This window comes from Globicephala melas, chromosome 3 (genome assembly GCF_963455315.2).
Source record: "Globicephala melas chromosome 3, mGloMel1.2, whole genome shotgun sequence".
NCBI lineage: Eukaryota > Metazoa > Chordata > Mammalia > Artiodactyla > Delphinidae > Globicephala > Globicephala melas.
Genome location: NC_083316.1, coordinates 165,443,218 through 165,463,748, shown reverse-complemented (window position 1 = coordinate 165,463,748; position 20,531 = coordinate 165,443,218). Strand labels below are relative to the sequence as shown.

The window sequence follows — 20,531 nt, the reverse complement described above, 5'->3', positions numbered from 1 at the left end:
TCAGAGCTAGACCTGGCCCTGGGCCAAGTGACAGCTCCAACAGAGGCTTGACAAGGATGTTTGCCGTCACCTCCCACCAGACGGTTCTGCCATTCAGATGAGGAGACCACAGTATCAGGGGGCCCAGTGGACCTGGCCTTCACTTCTCTAGCCTTTGTTGAAGGGAAGAGTAAATCCTCTGACTCTGGCGTTGGCCCTTCCCACTTCTCCTCTGACCCACCCCCTGTTTTAAAGTGTAGGTTTTATTATTATGCCAGTATGGCGAGGCCAGCCAGATGACTGCCATTAAAAAGACAGTTTGGGGAATTCCCTGGTGGTCCAGTGGTTAAGACTCCATGCTTCCACTGCAGGGGGCACGGGTTCGATCCCTGGTCAGGGAACTAAGATCCCACATGGCGCGTGGCATGGCCAAAAAAAAAAAAAACCCACAGTTTGTTACGCACAGATTCCAAGAGGAGGGGCACAACACACCATGCACCATGCAGGACCACCCGGGGAAGTACCAGGGTCAGTCAGGAGGCAGAGGGAATGAGAAAAATGTGGGCAAGAGCCTTTATTGTGGTTTCTGCCAGAAGGAATGGTGAGGCAATGTAATCAGGCTTAGGACTGGCTAGTCTGAATACCTTCAGCAAGCTGGGGGCATAGGGGCTGGGCCTATTTGTCTAGTACCCGGCCCTGGGGTGATTAGGGCAGAGGGATAGTGGCCCTGAGTGCAAGAGCCTAACAGAGGTGGGTGGTTTGTGGGTTCTGGGTTGGTTGGTTTGCATATGAAAAGTGCACTAGCAGGCAAGTCGTTAATTATCTCTAGGAATCTGCTAGGCCTGGGAGGGGCAGTCCCTCCTGCGTCAGGGAGGCCCCAGATGTCAAAGCCTCAGAAATAGGTGGTTCATGCAACCCCTTGCTAGTTGGGTGCCCCCAGCCAGCATCTCACCCTCTCTGTACCTCGTCTGTAAACAAATCTTTACAAAACCCGCCCCACAGGGTTGGTACCAGACTAAATGAGCTACTCCCCATGCTTCTCAGCCCAGGGCTGGGCACAGAATGGGACACATGAATGGCAGCCTCTCCAGGGCTCCCGGGATCAGGACCAGGGCTCAGAGAGGTTAGGGCACTGGCGAAAGTCACTCAGCAAGTGACTCAGGAAAAACAGCTCAGGAAAAACAACTTAGACCCAATCCCTGGTATCCTCTGGGACCCCAGGGAGGGGGGGCCAGGCTCTTTGGGACCCAGGGGCCAGGGTGGGAAGCTCCTGCAGCCTCCACCCTCCCCCCCTGCCATACCCAGGCTCCTGGAAGCCGACTCCAAGTCCATGCGCTCCATGAATGGCTCCCGGCGGAACAGCGGCTCCTCGCTGGTGTCCAGCTCCTCAGCCTCCTCCAACCTGAGCCACCTGGAGGAGGACACATGGATCCTGTGGGGCCGGATCGCCAACGAGTGGGAGGAGTGGCGGCGCAGGAAGGAGAAGCTGCTCAAGGTGGCCCAGGCGGCGGGGCTGGCCGGGCGGCCGGGGGGTGGGGAACGTCTGCCAGGGGCCGCAGCACGAGCAAAGGGCAGGACTGGAGGTGTGTGGGCACTTTCGGGGTGCCTTGCCAGGGCCGGGGGGATGGGTGTGGAGATCAGGGCTGGCACCCCAGGCACCCTCCTGCTTCCCGCCCGTGAGTTCCGTGATGGGCTGGGGCAGCACATTCAGCCTCATGGACGCCGCGTGCCGTGCAGTGGCTCGGCCGAGCTCTGGGCCCCGGGTGAGGCGTGGGTGGACCCGATCTCAGAGGCCGGGCTGGGCGGCCATGAGGAGGCTGCTCTGGGATGGGGTCCAGCCCAGCCTCCCGATCCGACCCCCCGACCCCCCCACCCCCGCTCTGACCCTGTCGCCAGGAGCTGATCCGCAAGGGCATCCCACACCATTTCCGGGCCATCGTGTGGCAGCTCCTGTGCAGCGCCACGGACATGCCAGTCAAGAACCAGTACTCGGAGCTGCTCAAGATGTCCTCACCTTGCGAGAAGCTGATCCGCAGGGACATTGCCCGCACCTACCCGGAGCACGAGTTCTTCAAGGGCCAGGACAGCCTGGGCCAGGAAGTGCTCTTCAACGTCATGAAGGTGAGGCCCCCTGGCCACACGGAGAACCGCTGTGGTCATCAGGCCTGGCAGGACCCTGCCCTCACTCGCATGTGTTCCCTCGCAGGCCTACTCCCTGGTGGACCGGGAGGTGGGCTACTGCCAGGGCAGCGCCTTCATCGTGGGCCTGCTCCTCATGCAGGTAGGTGGCCTGGGCCCGGCCCATCCCGGCTCTGTCTGCCCCCAGGAGGTAGACAAAAGGAGAGTGTTCCCTCCATCAGGTGTCCTCCTAGGTCAGAACCTCCCTCTGTGTCCACCTGTGACCTCTGACAGTCTCCCAGCCAGGCCCCCAGGGGGTGAGCACAGAAGGCTGGCCACCTGTTCTGTCCCCTATCCCTTCCTAAGATTGGAGGGAGGGGTACGCCGTCCTACTCAGTCACCCCCCAGGGTTGGGTGGGACATTCAGGCTTAGGTCAGCCAGTGTGATGTTTATGGGGCTCGGGGTTTCCTCCAGAGAATCCAGCAGGCTTAGGAGGGGGAGAATGGAGATGGCTGGGAATGGACCAGAGGATGCCTCTACCGTGGGCTCTGGAGGTGGCCAGACCTGGGGTTCAAGTCCCAGCTCCACTGTTTCCTGCCAGGAGGCCTTGGGCAGGTGACTTCAGCCTCAGGAGGCTTCCTGTCATTGAAACAGGGTGATGATATTTACCAGAGAGGTTTGCTGTGTGGGTCCGGGCAGCCCGGCACTGTCCACGTTCAATAAAAGTAAATGGAGCAGAGACAAGCGAAGCCATAAGAAGAGCAGTGGGCGCCCCCGCCTCCCCACCCCCACTCACAGCCCCCTGCCCGCCCACCCCCAGATGCCCGAGGAGGAGGCCTTCTGTGTGTTCGTGCGGCTGATGCAGGAGTACCGCCTGCGGGAGCTCTTCAAGCCCAGCATGGCAGAGCTGGGGCTCTGCATCTACCAGTTCGAGTACATGCTACAGGTGAGTGGGCCCAGGGGCGGTCCCGCCTGCCCCCTCCTCTCCACCAGCCCACACCTACGGGTGCTAACGTCGGCCGTCCCGGCGAGTCTCTTTGACTGAAAATTCCACGCCTGAGAAATCACATCCAGACGTTCCAGCTCAGAGAGGGGCTCTACTCCCCAAGGGGCTGTAAAGCACTGCCCTGAAGTATGCTTTGAGGGACCAGGTAGGGGCCAGCCCTTTCCAGTGGGGGCTTCTCAGAGCTCGGGGCTCCCAGAGCCATTACGGCCAGGGTGGAGGGGTCAGCCTGGCTCAGACACACACACGGCGCCCTCCTGTCTGCTCCCTGGTGTGGCAGAAGGAGGGAAGGTGTCGTCTGCCTGCCTTTGCTGATTACTGGAGAACCGCAGCCGCCTCTGTTTATAAATAGCAGCCCCACAGGGCCCGCTCCTGGCTGGCAGAGAGAGCCGGTGTATGTGTGTACACACACACACACACACGCACACACGCACGCACGCCTGCTCTGCCACAGTGGGCAGGATGCACCCAGTAGTGAAAGCCCCCTTCCTCAGGCCCAGAGGATGGAGAGGTGCTGTCGGTCAAGGGGACCGGTAGTGCCAGCAAGCAGGTGTTCCAGGGCCACAGAGAAGGAGCAATCCCACCCCAGGCTGGGGAGCTGAGAGCTCCCGTGGTGAAGGAGCTGGCCGTCACCAAAGAGCTCCTGAGTCAGGAAGCCCAGGGCAGGCCGGGGGACAGCCCGAGGGTGTGTTCTCCCAGTGAAGGACCTCCAGGGGGTCCTACCACCTTCTCCAGCCTCAGTTCCCCCAGTTTCTGTCGCTTTCCAGCAGTCTGAAGTTCAGACCAGTCAGACAGGCATCCCTTGAGCGTTGCTGGGCGCAAAGCACAGAGCATTGTAGGAGGCGGTGGTGAGCGTCCCACAGGCAGCTGGGCCTCCTGCCATCCCTGTCCATGTCCCCACCTAGTGCTACTCAGAGCTCTGGGGTACTGCCGCCCCACCCAGAGACAGTGCGGGGTGCTGCCCAGGGCAGGTCAAGGAAGGCTCCCTGGAGATGCAGGCACTGAGGCCTAGCACTTCCGGGTGGAGGGAGCCTGTGGTGCCGACAGCTGTGCCCAACACCCTCCTCATGGCGCCTGGCCTCCTCCCCCCACCCCAGGAGCAGCTCCCGGACCTGAACACCCACTTCCGCTCCCAGAGCTTCCACACGTCCATGTATGCCTCCTCCTGGTTCCTCACGCTCTTCCTGACCACCTTCCCACTGCCCGTTGCCACGCGTGTCTTTGACATCTTCATGTACGAGGTGAGGACCACATGCCCCTTCCTCTCTTGGCCACTCTGGATGGAGTGGAAACGATTGCAGGGCTCAGGGAGGGGTCGGAGGGCTCCCAGGAGAGCATGACCAGAGATGCACTACCCCCGCCTCCTTCGCAGGGCCTGGAGATCGTGTTCCGGGTGGGCCTTGCCCTGCTGCAGGTGAACCAGATGGAGCTGATGCAGCTGGACATGGAGGGGATGTCCCAGGTGGGCCAGGAGGGCCAGGGCGGGCAGGCTTGCCCCCCAGCAGGGGCACCTGGGCAGGTGGAGCCCTTCTGAGAGATGGGGAGGCCCTGGACTTCCTGAGCACCCTGATCCTTTCCCATCACCTCTGTGCCCCCCCAGGTCTCCATGGAGGACCGGGGTGGGGGGGTGCCTGAGGAGACCCAGGCTCTGCCAGACACATCCCAGGGCCAGCAGCCTGGCAGCAGGGAGAGAGGAAGGCCCAGGCCGAGCCCTGGGAGTCCCTCCGCTTCACCTGCCCCCAGCTCTGTGTCCCCAGAGCCTAACATGGCAAATAGTAATACTGGCCAAACCAGGAGGCCTTGGGTGTGGTTTTGGCCCCAGCAACCAGGCCGGGCGAGGGCACAGGAGGGAGTGAGGGGTCTGGGGCAGACTCTCGCCCTGCCTCACCACAGCCTACCCCAGCTGCCCTGCCTGCTGAGAAGAGGCCGGCCTGCATCTCACCGCCATGTCCGCATCATGCAGGCCCCCGCCCCCTCCCAGCGTCCTCCAGCTGGTGCTTCAGGGAAGAATGCACAAAGGCCACAGTTGTGTCCACGAACACGGGCATCCATTGTCCGCAGCTGCCAGAGGGGCCAGCTGGGCTAGGGCGCGGGAGCCAGCCTGGCCCCGAACTTCAGCAAGCTGTGTCCACCCGGCAGCTTGCACTTAACTCTTTGCAGAGGTTCCCGGGGCCCCAGGCGAGCAGGCAGACCACTGACGGGTCCTCCCTCTGGCTTCCTCCACACCACCCCAATCCTTCAGCCTCTTCCGTCTCCTCTCACTGCCCCTGGGGCAGCGGCATGTCTCCCCCTTCCTCCGTGAAGGTCCTCTGTGCTCGGACCCCACCCACACCCACACCTGGCCTTCGCCCTCAGGAGCTCCCGAAGCCGCTTTCCCTGCACACAGAGGTCCTGGCTGCAGGCAGCTCCTTCTCATGATTCCTGCTTCTCACACTCACTCACTCAGCCCACACAACAGGCCAGGTGATGGCGAGGGCCCAGGCCGACCGGCTCTGGCCGTCCCTCCTGGTGTACCCAGGCCCTCCTCCAGGGGAGCAGGGTGCTGCAGGGGCTCAGGTGGCCCCAGGTGGTCAGGGCCCGTGTGTCCGTGACCGCCCGTGTCCCCACAGTACTTCCAGAGGGTAATCCCCCATCAGTTCGACAGCTGCCCAGACAAGCTGATCCTCAAGGCTTACCAGGTCAAGTACAACCCCAAGAAGATGAAGAGGTCAGTACCGGGAGGCCAGGGTGCTGGCAGGAGCGGGGTCCCCGAGGGTGGGACAGTGAGCATGTCGGCCCTCTCCTCTGCAGGCTGGAGAAGGAGTACGCAGCCATGAAAAGCAAGGAGATGGAGGAGCAGATCGAGATCAAAGTGAGTCCCTGGTTGGCCTGGGCAGTGTTGGCGGGAAAGGGGGGGATGGTGGTGGTGGTGGTGGATATGCCCTTGGGAGCCCCCTCGATGGCCGCTAGAGGGCAGCCCACCCAGCGCGGGCCACACAGCAGGGGGTCCTTAGGCTCTGAGAGGTGGTCCCTCGGCCTGCCTGTCCTTTCACTCACCACCAGGCCGGCATGGGAGCAAGGCCCGCCGCCCCCCCCGCCCAGCACTGGGGACACGGTGGTGAACAGGGCCACTGAGATTCAACCTCCAGCCCTTTCCCCTCCCGGTGGTCTCAGGCTGGGACTGAAAGGTCCAACCCTCTCATCACAGGACTGGGTCCCCTGGCAAGCAGCACCATCCTTAGGGCGGGTGGGGGTGGGGCTTTCCAAAAGTCATCTCATTAACATAACAAAGACACCTTTATTCCTCTCCTCACTTAGGAAATTCCCAGGGTTTAGGAGCCTGTGCCAGGACCAGGGACAAAGACCAAGTATATATTCCTTGTAAATCACAATATCGTAGAGGGTTTTCTGGGTGTGCAGAGCCTCTGAACCCAGACGTCCCTCCATCTCTCCTTCCCTCTGCTGTCATCCCGCCAGACGTGATTTTGGTTATTCCCTCAAGAGGCGTTTAGTGAGAACTGTGTGTCAGAGTCACAGCAGGACTGAGGGCCCCCAGTCCAGTGGAGGTGGGGGACAGACACAAACACAAACACCAGCACAGCCTGGCTCTGTCCTCTTCAGGGGCAGAGTCCCACAGTGGCTGGGACTGGAGTTCCACAGACCAGAGTTCAAATCCCAGCTCTCCTACAGAGCAGCTGTGTGACCTGCAAGGAAGGTGAATTCACCTCTCTGAGCCTAAGTGTTCCCTTCTGCAAAATAGGGATGACGCTCTCCTGTTCAAATAATTATTATTATTAACCACCACCATCATCGTCATCCCTACCTCCTCTAGAAAGGCAGAGACAGAACCTAGGTTAGAATCCAGGTCACCTGCCACCCATACCTGAGTGGCGAAAGAGGGCATCATTGTCCTGGCCCCGTTTGTAAGTTTTTGAGAAATAGTCTTGTGTCCTGAATTTTTAAGCATCTCCTTTTCTCAGGAATGGCAGCTTTACTGATGCACCAGTCCAAACGCGTATGTGTGTTTTGCTCATGCACGGACAAGGGCCTGCTGCCATATGGTGACCATGATGGCTCAGCAGTAGGGAGGGACACAGCGGATCCTTAAACCACATTCCCAGCCTGGAATATTATCACTAGAGGAGACTGCGTGCCCCAAGGGCAGGGCAGATGCCTTCTCCCCTGACCCTGCCCTGTGCCCTTTCACCTTTCGCCTGTTTAAAAATGTACCTGGGATTTGTTTTAATCAGGTATGGTGAGGTGACAGACACAGAGACAACTGCCTTCAAAAGAAGAGTTTATTACTCACAGGAGGGGGCACACTTCTGCATGCAGGGCCACATGAGGAAGCACCAGGGTGGGTCAGGAGGCAGAAGGAGAAAAGCATGGGCCAGAGCCCTTATTGTGGTTTCCACAGGAAGGGATGGGCGAGGCAGGGTAGGCAAGTTCAAGAGAGTTCAGGATTGGCTAGTTTGAATAATTTCCAGGCTCTGGGCTATAGGGGTGGTCCCTAGCTGTCCTGGAACAATTGAGAGCAGGGGAAATACTAGCTTGGTGTGCGAGAGTTAGATAAGGGAGGTGGGTGGGGGCATGGGCTCTGGATTGGCAGGTTTGCCTGTGGAAGGCAAGCTAGCAGGCAGGTTGTCTACTCTCCCTAGGAATTAGCTAGCCCTGGGAGGGGCAGTGCCTCCAGGATTAGCAAGGCCACAGGATGTCAAAACATCAAAAATACAGAAAAAAAGGGACTTCCCCGGCAGTCCAGTGGTTAAGACTCTGCGCCCCCACTGCAGGGGCCACAGGTTCAATCCCTGGTTGGGGAACTAAGATCCTGCATGCCGCATGGCAAAAAAAAGAAAAAATAAATTTAATAGTGTGATTAGTACATAGGCCCCCATAGTCCTTGTTCACTCCCTGTCTGGTTTTCCCTTGGGAGGAAGAGGAGAGAGGCGAGTTGTTGGTCGGTACATCCAGCTCTTCCAGGGATGGCTGAGCTTGTGGCATCAATGCATTGAGGCCAGAAAGGGGGCAGACATTCCAGGGGTCAGGGGTCAGGATTCTGGTTCTGGATCCCTATGAGCAACAGAGACCTGTGCCGGCAACAGCTCTGACCCCAGCGAGCCGGGAGGCTCGGGCAAGACACTGCCTGCCTCTGACTCAGTTTCCCCTCCCATGACATGAGTCAGTGCCTGCCCATCAGTCAAGTCTGCAATCCTCTCTGACCAGAGTTGCTTCCTGGGAGTGCTCTGGGTGTTTCCATCGCCTGTTTCTCCCCGGTAGAAACCAGGCAGTGTTCTGTGTGATCCACAGGGAAGCAGGACCCTCACTAATCCACCGATCAAAACTATTTCTGTACCCACTGCTTAAGGGGTACGTAGTTAGAAACTAGGTGCAAGGCAGATGTGAACCTCCCCTGCTTTCCAAAAGGCTGTGAGGGAACCTAAAACCACAAATATGTAACCAAGACTACCAGCACAGGATGGAAGGCGGAAGCAAGGAGACCATCTCCAGAACCCCAGCCGGGGGAAACTGACCACTCTTGGGTACAGCTGGCTCTCAGTGGGTTGCGGAAATGTAGTTGTCAAACTGAAAGAAGCATGTGTTCAGCAAGACCTCTTCCCCTGGACCCAGACTCTGAGTTTGTCCTCTGAGAATTCAACCCTGGCGCTCCAAGTGAAGCAGTGAGGGGGTGGGGCCTGTCTGCGAGCAGCTTCCCCCAAAACACAGAGGCCTTTGCCCTGTGGGGGGCGTCACATTGGCCCTTGACAGGCTCAAGCGTTGGGTAGAAACAGACTCCGGAGGAGGGACCACCCCCCCCAACGCCCCCCACCCCCTGCACACACAGTGCATAGCCATCAAAGTGATCACATTATTTTTACTGAACCAGAGTTTGTTTTTAAAAATAACACCTGGTGGACCATTCCAAACGGGAATTGGCCTTGACTGGTTTCTGGAATCACTGACCCAGAGCGAGAGACACTGGCGCTGTCCTCCCGGGAGGTGGCCTAGCCCTGCAGGGACAGCCGTCTGTGTGTACAGAAGCAGGCGGCGGGCTCTGACGTGCTCTCCCCTCTCCCCGCATAGAGGCTTCGGACAGAAAACCGGCTCCTCAAGCAGCGGATTGAGACCCTGGAGAAGGTGAGGGGTGTGGCCACCAGCCTGTGGCACTGAACCCTCCCAGTCCCGAGCAGGACCCAGCAGCCAGAGGGCCAGCCAGCCTCCTGCCCCGGGCGCCGCGCCCCAACCCCCCGAAGCCTGTGGCGTAAATCCCAGAGACCCCACCACAAGCCTCACTGAGATTTGGGCCGCTGTATAAATTTGGGACTGTGGCGAAACTTTGCTTGAGGAGGGATTGAGTTATAACCCTGCTAACTGCAAACACGGAAATCCATTTGTGCCCGGTGCCCTCCCGGGCTGCTTGGACAAAAGAAAGGAGATAGGGTGGGGGAGAAGGGGGCGGCCTTGCACTGTTGAGGGGCTGCCATAGCCTTGACCCTGGCCCCCAACCTGTTTTTAAAGATGGGAGTAGAGACGGGGATCCTCTACTTCCAGCTCCCCACTCAGTCTTGCTTGACCCTCCACTGACCACACGGAGTAGGTGGAATTTGTTGCCCTTGCCCCAAAGCCTTGATTCTTGCTTTGCCTCCAAATTAAAATGCACCCACCGGGCCCAGTGCTTCCCTCCCCTGCCCCCTCCCCGGACGGCACCTCCTCACTCACGAGTGAGGCCCCCGCCTGGCGGCCCCCATGAGTGGCACCGCCCTCCCCACTCACACGCAGACCCCTCTCCAGGACGGAGCTGGCTCTGGCTTTGGTCTTCCTCTGGGTCCTCTCCTGCTGGTTCTCTGGTTCTCTGGTCTCACTCCTCTCTCCCTGCTTCTAGAGACAGTCCACTGCGTTAGTGACAAGTGGTTCTTGTCTGTCTCTCCCTCTCTCCTGTCCCCGCGCCTTCTGCTCTGCCTCTTCCCCCTGTCGCTCGGAACCCCTCCACCGGGTAGGAGAGCGCTGCTCTGGCTGATAGGCTAATCCAGGTACTGTAGCTTTTCGTCTCCCGTTCCCACTTCTTCCTGGTCCCCACACATGACCACCACACCACCTCTTCCCTGGCCGCTGCCATCCCCCGGGGGGTGAGGGGGGCAGGCCTGGAGCTGCGCATGGGGGTGACTGGGGACCGCTTCCCCCGGGAGATAGAGGCTTCCCTCTGGGGGAGGGGCGTGCGTGTGAACGCGTGGTGCGTGTGGGCGCATCTGTGAGTGTACCCACACGCACATGCACAGGTTTCCTCCCACCAGGGGATACAGGTGGGGACCCAGGAGGGCTCGGGGACCCTGAGGCTGCATCAGCAACAGGCCCTGGTGTGTGCACGGCTGAGCCTCCCCAATACACACACACACACACACACACACACACACCCCTTCCGGCCCCTCACGCTCTTCTCTGCTCCCACCTGCAAGGCCTGCCATCTTCTTTCACTCACCTGCTTCTGCTGCTGCCTCATCTTGAATGGCTTTATCTGGAAGCTTCTGCCCACTACCTAGTGGCTCTGAGCCTGGAACGGGGGGCCTAAATTGGGTGGGCTGAAGGGATGAGGCTGGGGGGGCCTTGGGCAGGTGGAAGTCCCGGGCTCCAGGACTGGAGAAGGCCCCGCGAGAGCTGTATCCCACCCCCTGACCTGGCCCTAAGGAGCCAGCCTCTGGGCCCTTGGCTACCCCCACATCCTCAGCGTCACCAGCAGAGCCCAGCCTCTGCTGTGCCATGTGCCCTGGATAAGGACTTCTTTCTCCTCACCTGGGACAGAGGCTGAGAGCCAGAGCCTGGGCCCCGGGCGGCTGTGTTCCTCCAGGTTCCTCCCAGAGTGTCCTGTTCCTGCCGGTCCCCCCATCCCCAGGCCCCGTGGGGCGCCCCATCCCAGGCTCTGAGTGTGGGAGGCCTCACCCCTCTCCCTTCCGCCCCACCTCCACCCTCTCTGGGCTTCGCCTGGGGTGTGAGCAGAGGGTCACGGCCCCCTGTCCTCGCTGTGCTCAGGGGCAGGTGACACGAGCGCAGGAGGCTGAGGAGAATTACGTCATCAAGCGGGAGCTGGCAGTGGTGCGGCAGCAGTGCAGCTCAGCGGCCCAGGACCTGCAGAAGGCACAGAGCACCATCAGGCAATTGCAGGAGCAGCAGGTAGCAGGCTGGGTGGGCGGGGCCACCAGGGCCAGGCCACGCCCCATGCCCAGCTGCCTGCAGGGCTCTTGAGCAAATGGCTCCAAATCAGCCCTGCCTCAGTCCCTGGCCCGCCTGTTCCTTGCTGGGGGGCAGGGGACCCACAGCAGAGTGCAGATTCTTCCCCATCCTCAGCAGCGAACAGCCCCACACCCAGGGGTATCCCGTGTTTTCCGTTTCCCACCCCCCAATAGGGTGTCTGGCCTTCCACACTGAGAGCAAGGCAGTCACCCTCCCCGGGCCCCAGCCTCAGCACAAGAGCCCCTGGGAACCAGCTGTCCCTGCTGGGACCCCTCCTTCCACCGATGGGGCTGTGATTCCTTGGGGGAGCCCTGGTGTCTCCCCAGGGTCTGAAGGGCTGTTGGGCTGTTATCGAACTAAACCCGGGTCCGCTCACCTGACATGTAGCAAAGCCAATCTACCAACACTGGGTTGTGGCGAAGGAAAGTAAAGCATCTATTGCAAACAAGGAGAACAGGCAGCTCATGCTCAAAAGAACCCATAAAGTCCCCAATGGCTTTTAGGCAGGGGTTTGTAAAGACGGTGTTGGGGGAGAGGGTCCTAGGATGCATGACCAGCTCATGGACCTCCTTCTGGCTGGTTGGTGGGGAGGTAACAGGGTGATGTTTCAGGAATCTCCGTCATCAGCCTTCTGGTTCCAACCAGGCGGGGGTGCATGCTTGTGTTCAGCATGTAGTCACCATCCTCCACCTGGCTGGGGGTCCCAGTTCTTGCAGAACTGCTCAGAGATCCATGTCAGATGGTTATATCTGTGTCCCTTCAGGAGGACCTAGGCGTCCTGTGACCTGCTGTCCTCATTAACTGCTTGCTGCGTTCTGGAACTCAGGGAAGGCCTAGGAGACTAAAGCCTTTTTCTACAAACAAGCAATGGGGACACCAAAGGGTTTTTGTACTTGGGAAGGCCCCACAGGGTCCTGCTCGGTTTCAATCCCCCGTTTTCTTCGAAACTTGCCAATCCTGATGGGGGGAGGGGTGGCACAGAAAGGCAGTAAAGTTTTGGATGGAGAGGTTAATCCTAAGCTTGGCAGGGGAACTCAGCTTTAGGGGGACTCAGTTTCAGGGCTTCCCCGGCGGGGCCAGCCATGCAGGGCAGGACCTGGGACAAGGGAGAGGGTAACTCCTTCCAGCGCCCAGCACTTTGCCCTCGGAAGAGGGTCTGGCCTGTGCCCACCAGTCTGAGCCGGTGAGATGGGGGTGAGGGGGCAGCCCAAGTCTGTTGTGGGGTCATGAACTTCGGATGGGTAGTGGGAGGACCCATGGGCTGGAGCACTGCAGAGAGTCCGCTTCTCCCAGAGAGGGCTTTCAGAACTTTCCTCCAGCCGTACCCAGCAGGCTGCCTGCCTCATGTGGCAACCCACCAGCAGCTGCAGCCTGCAAACTCAGCATGCGTGCCCCAGCGCAGGTCCCAGAGGGGCAGGGAAGGATGCTGTAGGCTCCCTGCGATCCAGGGCTGAACCCAGCAGGGCCTGGCAGTGAGCTGGGGGCAGGGGTGTTTGGGGGGTCCCTGATTTGGAGAAACCACAGGGTGCTCAAGAAACAGTAGGTGGAGACAGAAGGGTCATTCGCTGAGGAGGGCCCCCTCACCCAGGCCTGGAGACCTGGCCTGAGGGGTGCAAGCTGATTCTTCGCTCCCAGGTCCAGGGGGGTGGAACTTCACCTTTGTTGCTCACCTGCATCCACCTCCTGCCCCACAACTTCGAGTGCTGTAGCCCCACCTGGCTCTGAAGCAGCCAGGCCAGTGGGGAAACTGAGGCTGGGCTAACCCCACCCATGGCATGATGCCCCCTCTCAGGCCAGTCAGAGAGGCATTCACCTGCCACCTCTGAGCTCTGGCCTTTAGGGCCTGATCAGAGCTGGGTGAGGCAGGGAGGCCGCTGCAGGCAGAGGGAGGGAGTGCGGGAGGTGCCAGTGCAGCCCCTGAGCACCGTCTCCAGAGGCTCCTGGAGGAGGTGCAGCCTGGCAAGAGGTTGGCATGGGGCCCAGAGCCCATCTGAGCCAAGGGAGAGCCACTGGTACGCATGGGCCTCAGAGACCCCCAGTGGTCAAGGGCAGCGAGCAGACCTGGGCAGCTAGACAGGTGGGGGAAGAGGGTGGCAGCTGCCCTGCCAGGCTCCCCGGGCAGCAAGATGCAGGCCCCGCTCTGAGCCCAGGGGCTGCCCTCCCCCACTGGCCAGGCTTGTTTTGTTTTGGCCGTGCCACGCGGCATGCGGGATCCTAGTTCCCCGACCAGGGATCGAACCTGTGCCCCTGCAGTGGAAGTGCGGAGTCTTAACCACAGGACCGCCAGGGAAGTCCCACGGCCAGGTCTTCTTTATTGGGCCCACCCATCACCCCTGGGACTCCTAGGGTACCTTTGAGAAGCCCCTGGGCACTGACCAAGAAAGGAGTCTCAGCAAACTCTTTCCCCATCTGCCCCATGCCACCCTCACCCTGTGGTTAGGCCACGGGCCACACACAGGAAGGGGTCCCCGGAGAACTCACCCTCCGTCCTCATCCCAGTGATCCTGGGAACCAGTCACTGGTGTCCCTTTCCATGGCATCCTGAGGCCATGGAAAGTCCCCTCTGTTTCCAGGACCCCTAGACACAGAGCATCAGGGCCCCCATGGCATCCGGCCCCTCCGGCAGATCCGGAGTTTCTCCTCACCCCCCTCTCCACCCACAGCCCGGCCCTGGAGGTGGACGGGGTGGGGCCAGGCCTGGGCCCACAGCCGGCTGGCAGGAAGGCTGCCCCCCTCTGGCCACAGCCTGGGGCCCAACGCAGCCCTCTGCCCGCCCCCAGGATAACCCGCGCCTCACCGAGGACTTTGTGGCCCACCTGGAGACAGAGCTGGAGCAGTCACGGCTGCGGGAGACCGAGACCCTGGGGGCCCTGCGGGAGATGCAGGACAAGGTTCTAGACATGGAGAAGGTGCGACTGGGCAGGTGCTGGGGGAACCATGGGGAAGGGGAGATGACAAGAGGCCCTAGCCAAGGAGAAGGGGCAGCCAGGGGGACCAGTGGGACAGGCCCTGGAGTCAGAGCCCCCTGCCCCAGCAGCCCCCAAGGAGCTCAGGGCACCTCCCTCGGCCCCTGCCTCCTTCTCCTTGGTCTCCACACCAGGGTCAGGGCAGATGGGAAGTTGGGCCCCTCACCCTCAGACCCTCTCAAGCCCTGGAGGTACATACGTGCGTGTGCGCGCGCGCGCACACACACACACACACACACACACACACACACACGAGCATACAAAAAGCAACACGACTCCACAAGGGGTGCGCCCACCCTCATGTGCCAGGCACCAGGCCACCAGTGCGGTGGCCTTCATGGGCTCCCTGGGCTGTATGTGTCCCCTTCAGGCCCTGGGTTCCAGGATGGAGAGGGGGAAGGGAAGGCCAAGGCCCAGGCCCATCAGGGCTGCTCCCCTCCATGGAGACACCACCCAGGGGGCCATCCTCTCCCACCTGCAGCCCTGCAGGGGGCACCAGGCCTCTTGGTCCTTTCCCAGCTCCTTCCACACTGGTTGTCTCAATTCCCAAGGCGCTGCCAGAAGGGAGGTGCCCCGGCCACCAGAGGGCAGCACTCACCCACTTGCAGGAGCCATGCCCCCCACCTCCAAGCTGCGCTATTTTGGGTGCCCTCCCAGGTGGGGTGTCTCTGCCACAGCCTTGCATGGGGCCATCGGCCTCTCGGTCCCCAACTTCCCGCCTGCCCAGAGCTGGGCTTTCCACCCCCTCCCTCCACATCAGAGGGAAATGTGGGACAAGTAGGTCTGCCACCCCCCGCCACCCCAACTCCCAGACTCAAACGAGGGTCAGGGAGAACATCATGCAGCAAGTTGGCTTTTGGTCCAAGAGCCTGGAGCACGAATCTCTCATCACTGAGCCCTTGGGAGGCCAGGATAGGGCCTAAGCCGGCCCTCAGTCCATCCCCAGGGAGACGGTGCTGAAATCCACGGTCTTCTCTGCTCCAGCTGGGCCAGGTCCCGGGTCTGGGCCCAGAGGGTGTGGATCTCAGATTCCCAGGCGGGTAGCACCCGTCCTGTCCCAGCTAGTGTTACTAGCAGTCACATGTTGTAAGGGGGTTGCCCTAGGCCAGTTGTGCCAGAGAGCAGGTGCTGTTATTACACCGATTTTACAGACCACGATGTCCAGCTGGGGCGACAAGGGCGGGGTCTCCCCGCCTCGGGCCTGGTCCTTGTTCCCCCGGCGCATCCTGGGGTCCAGGGTGCACCCTCTCGCAGCCGGGCCGCCCAAGGCGGAGCGCAGAGGAGAGGAGAGCGGGGGCGTGGGGCCTACGGGAAGGGCCGCGTGGCCGCGCAGCTCCCCTGGGCTCTGACTGCTCCTCCCCCCGCAGAGGAACAGCTCGCTGCCCGACGAGAACAACGTGGCGCAGCTGCAGGAGGAGCTGAAGGCGCTCAAGGTGCGGGAGGGTGAGGCCGTGGCCTCGGCGCGGGAACTGAAACTGCAGCTGCAGGAGCTCTCGGACACCTGGCAGGTGAGGGAGGGCCTCGCCCGACGCGCACGAAGCGGCTTCGGGGCTCCCAGGCGGAGGACGACCGCCGACCTCTCCCCGCAGGCCCATCTGTCCCGCGGCGGCCGCTGGAAGGAGTCCCCGCGGAAGCTGGTCCTGGGCGAGCTGCAGGACGAGCTGATGAGCGTGCGGCTGCGCGAGGCCCAGGCTGTGGCCGAGGGCCGCGAGCTGCGGCAGCGCGTGGTGGAGCTCGAGACGCAGGTGGGCCGCTGCCCGCCTGGGGAGGGGACCCGGAGCCCGGGGTCGGCCCCGCGGCGAGGCCGTGACCCCCGCCTGTCCGCCCCCAGGACCACATCCACCGCAACCTGCTGAACCGCGTGGAGGCGGAGCGAGCGGCGCTGCAGGAGAAGCTGCAGTACCTGGCGGCGCAGAACAAGGGGCTGCAGACGCAGCTCAGCGAGAGCCGCCGCAAGCAGGCCGAGGCCGAGTGCAAGGTGCCGCACCCCCCACACACCGTGCCCGCGCCCCCGCCCGGCCCGCAGCGCCCCTTGACCGCTTGTTCCCCCGCCCCCAGAGCAAGGAGGAGGTGATGGCCGTGCGCCTGAGGGAGGCGGACAGCATGGCGGCGGTGGCCGAGATGCGGCAGCGCATCGCCGAGCTGGAAATCCAGGTAAGCGGCGGGGCCGGGGCTGGGGCCGGGCTGCGGGGCGGGACCCCGCGCTGAAGTCCGGCGACCTGGCCCGCCCGCAGAGGGAGGAGGGCCGCATCCAGGGCCAGCTGAACCACTCGGACTCGTCGCAGTACATCCGCGAGCTCAAGGACCAGATCGAGGAGCTGAAAGCCGAGGTGAGCGCGGGAGGGGCGTAAGAGCCCCGGTGTTCTCGGCCGGTGACGGGCCGGGAGTCGGCGCCTCGGGGAGCGGGAGAGGAGGGGGCCAGGCGGCCGGACTCCGTCCGTGGGTACGTCGGTCCACGCCTCCAGCGCGCGGGTCCCCCGCCCCAGGTGCGGCTTCTGAAGGGCCCGCCGCCCTTCGAGGACCCACTGGCCTTCGACGGGCTCGGCCTGGCACGGCACCTGGATGAAGACTCGCTGCCGTCGTCGGACGAGGAGCTGCTCAGCGTGGGCGTGGGCGCGGCGCTGCAGGACGCGCTCTACCCGCTGTCCCCGCGCGACGCGCGCTTCTTCCGCCGTCTGGAGCGGCCGGCCAAGGACAGTGAAGGCAGCTCAGACAGCGATGCCGACGAGCTGGCCGCGCCCTACAGCCAGGGCCTGGACAACTAAGGCAGTGCCCCGCGTGCTCGGAGCCCGGGGCCGCCGCCTGCCCGCTCCTTGGCCGCCGCCCGCACTTAACAAACTCCAGGCCCTCGGTGGTCCCCCCCACCCCGAGGGCCAGGACCAGCGCGGCAGGGCGCGGAGGGTAGGACCGAAGTCTGGGGATCCTGAGTCCCCTGGCAGGCCCACTCTCCCCAGCAGTGTTTACCGATCTTGGTCCGTAGCCCTCTGGGCCCAGTTACCTGGAGGGTCTGCCCCTCTTAACAGCCAGGGCAGGGGTGGACCCAGGGGTCCCAGGACTGGAGGAGCAGGAACCTCCCCCCTCCTAGCTGGCCTCCTTCTGGGACAAGGGTGGCCCGGCTGGGAAGGACCCAGGAGCTAGAGGAGGCCTGAGGAAGAAGAGGCCGCTCTAGGCCTGTCGTTACAACCCCGTGCCACCCTCGGGACCCTTGGCCTCTGGGGACAGATGGCCAGGCTGGGTTTTCCTGCCTGGGGCAGGCACTGTGGCCCCTGCGACAGAAACCAAAGCCCCCCCTACTGTGTGCAGGGCCGCGCAGGGTGTGGTGGCCAGCCGGAACCAGCCAGGGCCTGGGTAGTGTCTGTCCCTGCTTCTTGGGGGCCAGAGCAGCTGTAAGGAAGTGAAGAGACCCCCCTCTCCCCAGCACACCACGTCTCCCTCTGTGACAGTCCCATCACCCCAGCCTGGCCAGTGATGAAGGGGCTCCCCGACCCAGGCTAGCCTCCTCTCCAGGGGGTCCCCAGCCTCCACTTCCGTTCCTTCTCAGTATCCCCGGCCCCACTCTCTGGCCAGAGCCAGGCCCCAGGGGAGGAGGCCTCCCAGTTGAGTTGCCTCCCAGCGCCTGCTCATGGTGGTCCCGTGGTCTCTGCTGAGTCAGAACCAAGAACGGTGCCAAAATCCAACGATGCCCCCAGACCCCTGCCCCCTGGGGCCTCACGACCCTCAGGCTGACCCTCTCGGTGCTCCTGGAGCCTAGAGCAGCATCACAAGCAGTCTCCCCGGCACTTCCTGGGGTGGGGATCCATGCTCAGTACCCCCTTCCCGGTCGCCCACTCCTCAGTGTTACAAAGCCTGGGGACCAGGGTGGGCATCCGAGGGGCTCTCCCATGTGCCCCCCACACTGCCTCCCACCATTTTGCACACTGCCTGTTCACACTCCACATGTCGCCCAGGCGGGAAAGATGGAAAATAAAGTGTATTTACACAGTAACGGACAAGGGATGCTGAGTGGGGCAGGCCTTGGGGTAGGGGAATCACCAGCAGCCATGGGTCCCCGGCCCCTTGTCCAGTGAAGCAGCGGGGAAGGGAGCAGGCTGTCCTTGCCCTTGGGAGCCTCCCACCATCTAAGAGAACCAGAGGTGGAGGTCATAGCACGCCAGTGTGGGCGGGGGTGGGGGGGCAAAGAGGCTGTCCAGGTCGGGTGCATCATGGAAGAGGAAAGGACATTCACACGTACAGTGTGAGCATAAGTGTGGGCGTCAGAAGAGATGGTTAGTATTGTAGGAACGAGTCACCAAGGACCTGGGACGTCAGGCGTAGGGACAGACCCTTAGAGCAGGGCATTTTCAGGAGGGTGTCTCTGGAGATGGGGAGGGAGGATGGGCCATGATTTCCCATCATGGGTGACTGGGTGACTCAGCTGGGGCCTCCCCTGAGAGACACAGAGGAATGAAGGGTCTTAGGGCCTCAGGAGGATTCAGTATCTGGTTTATTCAGCACCCACTTCCCAAGGCCTTCCGGGTGCTCCACTGTGCCCGGTTCTGAGGGGTCCCAAGTGTAGTGGAGCAGACAGACATTGGGGTGGGGGCGGGGACTTAGCCGGCACAGTAGTGTGGCAAGTGCCTAGATGAATGTGTAAGGAGATCAGGGAAGGCTTCCTGGAGGGGGGGGATCTGCAAGGGCATAAGCATAACGGTGAGACGTGGCAGGGACCAGCAGGAGGCACATGAGGTCTGTGAAGAAGGAACAGGAGAGAGTGGGCATGGCCAGACCAGGAAGGGGTTTTTCTAGTCAGGAGAAAGAGTTTGCACTGTGAACTAAGGGCGCTGGGGAGCCATGGAGGGCTTAGGTGAGAGGGGCACCATCAGGTAGACTACAGTGTTGGGGGGCAGTGCAGAGGCAAAACAGCCAGGCAGTGGGGGTTCCCCTGGGGGAAGAAGGCCCGGAGAGGCAGCATCCTTTGTGGGGTTGCCCGTGGAGCTGAGACAGAGTCCCAGTTAGAGGGTGACACAGCCAGGAGCAAAGGAAGGCTTCCTAGGAGGAGACATTTAATTGGGTCCAGCTAGGTGCCAGCCAGGCCCTACCCTCTACACCCAGTGTGGACCCACCAAGTGTCCCCCACTCTGCTGCCTGATACCTGCCAAGCGGCAGGGCAGGACACTGGTTATGCACCAGGACAGCCGAACCCCAGCTCTATTCCCTCCCACGACAGCTCCTGCGGGCCGATGTGTCATTCCCATCACACAGATTTAACACTGAGACCCTGACAGTTGCTGTCTGCCTCTCCTGTTGCCACCGGGTAGCTGGTGGCTCCAGCTGGCTGGCTCCCAGGAGGGGGCACGGCCTTGGGGGAAGTGTCTGAGGTTCTGCCCTGCTCCCTCACAGGGGGCCTTAGGGCCCTGGCTGCCCAGCATGTCAAGAGTCAGCCCCTACCCTTGGGCTTGTCTCAGCATCTGGAAACAAGGACACCTGGGTTCTCACCAGGGCCCAGCTTAAAAAAGAGACCTCTGTGGACTTCCCTGGCAGTCCAGTGGTTAAGACTCTGCACTTCCAATGCAGGGTGCATGGGTTCGATCCCTGGTCAGGAGAACTAAGATCCCACATGCCACTAGGTGTGGCAAAAAAAAAAAAAAAAAAGGAACTTCTGTAGTTTGCCACCTAACTGATTGGCTCCCAGGGGTGGAGGTGGCAGTGTCCCACTGCGACAGCACCAATGTCTCTTCAGACCCCAGGTTGGGAGGCAGCCGCTTCTGGGGTGGGGGACAGGCAGGACTTGGTGATTCCTGTCTGACAGGAACCTGGCTTCAGGGACTGGGTCTAGGAGCAGAGATAGGGCTGAGGGCCCAACACAGGGTCCCACTCTGTCCTTCTACCTGCCCTGGGGATTGTGGTTCCCCTCGGGCCTCCATCATTCTTGGTATGAAGCAGGACACCCTCAGGGAGGGAAGGCGTAAGGGGTGCATTTCCGGCAGGGGCACTTGGAAAGGAGAGCCTGGGCTGGGGTTTAAAGGGTCCAGGGTCAGGGTGACTGGACTGTGGGAGAGCAAGGAATTCTGACTGGGGGAGACAAGTGAAGACATTGGTTGGCTCTGGTGAGGACCCTTGACTCTGGAACACGGGCAAGAATGCCTGGCTGGAGGGGCTTGGGGAGGACGCCCGAAGTTGGGATGAAAGGCGAGGCCCATGGTTGGGAGGCACAGAGGGGCATGATGAGGGCACCTGGAGAGGAGTGGGCATTGTGAGGACTCCCTGATCTCCCACCCAGCCT

At 61.8% G+C, this 20,531-nt stretch overlaps 1 protein-coding gene across 4 annotated transcripts in view; it reads left to right on the top strand.

Annotated features, from left to right (window-relative positions):
- Positions 1–18,248, top strand: part of EVI5L (ecotropic viral integration site 5 like) — a 29,802-nt gene extending 11,554 nt beyond the window's left edge. For 2 of the 4 annotated variants that reach the window (XM_060297224.1, XM_060297225.1), the window contains exons 3-20: positions 1,285–1,474; positions 1,876–2,100; positions 2,186–2,260; positions 2,919–3,044; positions 4,199–4,342; positions 4,474–4,563; positions 5,711–5,808; positions 5,892–5,952; positions 9,162–9,215; positions 10,076–10,108; positions 11,103–11,243; positions 14,084–14,212; positions 15,637–15,777; positions 15,859–16,014; positions 16,101–16,247; positions 16,328–16,423; positions 16,504–16,599; positions 16,756–18,248. In XM_060297224.1, the coding sequence (XP_060153207.1) occupies positions 1,285–1,474; positions 1,876–2,100; positions 2,186–2,260; positions 2,919–3,044; positions 4,199–4,342; positions 4,474–4,563; positions 5,711–5,808; positions 5,892–5,952; positions 9,162–9,215; positions 10,076–10,108; positions 11,103–11,243; positions 14,084–14,212; positions 15,637–15,777; positions 15,859–16,014; positions 16,101–16,247; positions 16,328–16,423; positions 16,504–16,599; positions 16,756–17,034 (2,281 nt within the window). In that variant the 3' untranslated portion in view covers positions 17,035–18,248. The remainder of the gene's footprint in view (positions 1–1,284; positions 1,475–1,875; positions 2,101–2,185; positions 2,261–2,918; positions 3,045–4,198; positions 4,343–4,473; positions 4,564–5,710; positions 5,809–5,891; positions 5,953–9,161; positions 9,216–10,075; positions 10,109–11,102; positions 11,244–14,083; positions 14,213–15,636; positions 15,778–15,858; positions 16,015–16,100; positions 16,248–16,327; positions 16,424–16,503; positions 16,600–16,755) is intronic. The other 2 variants (XM_070045329.1, XM_030879530.2) reach the window with 2 other exon arrangements.
- The last annotated feature ends 2,283 nt before the right edge of the window (positions 18,249–20,531 follow it).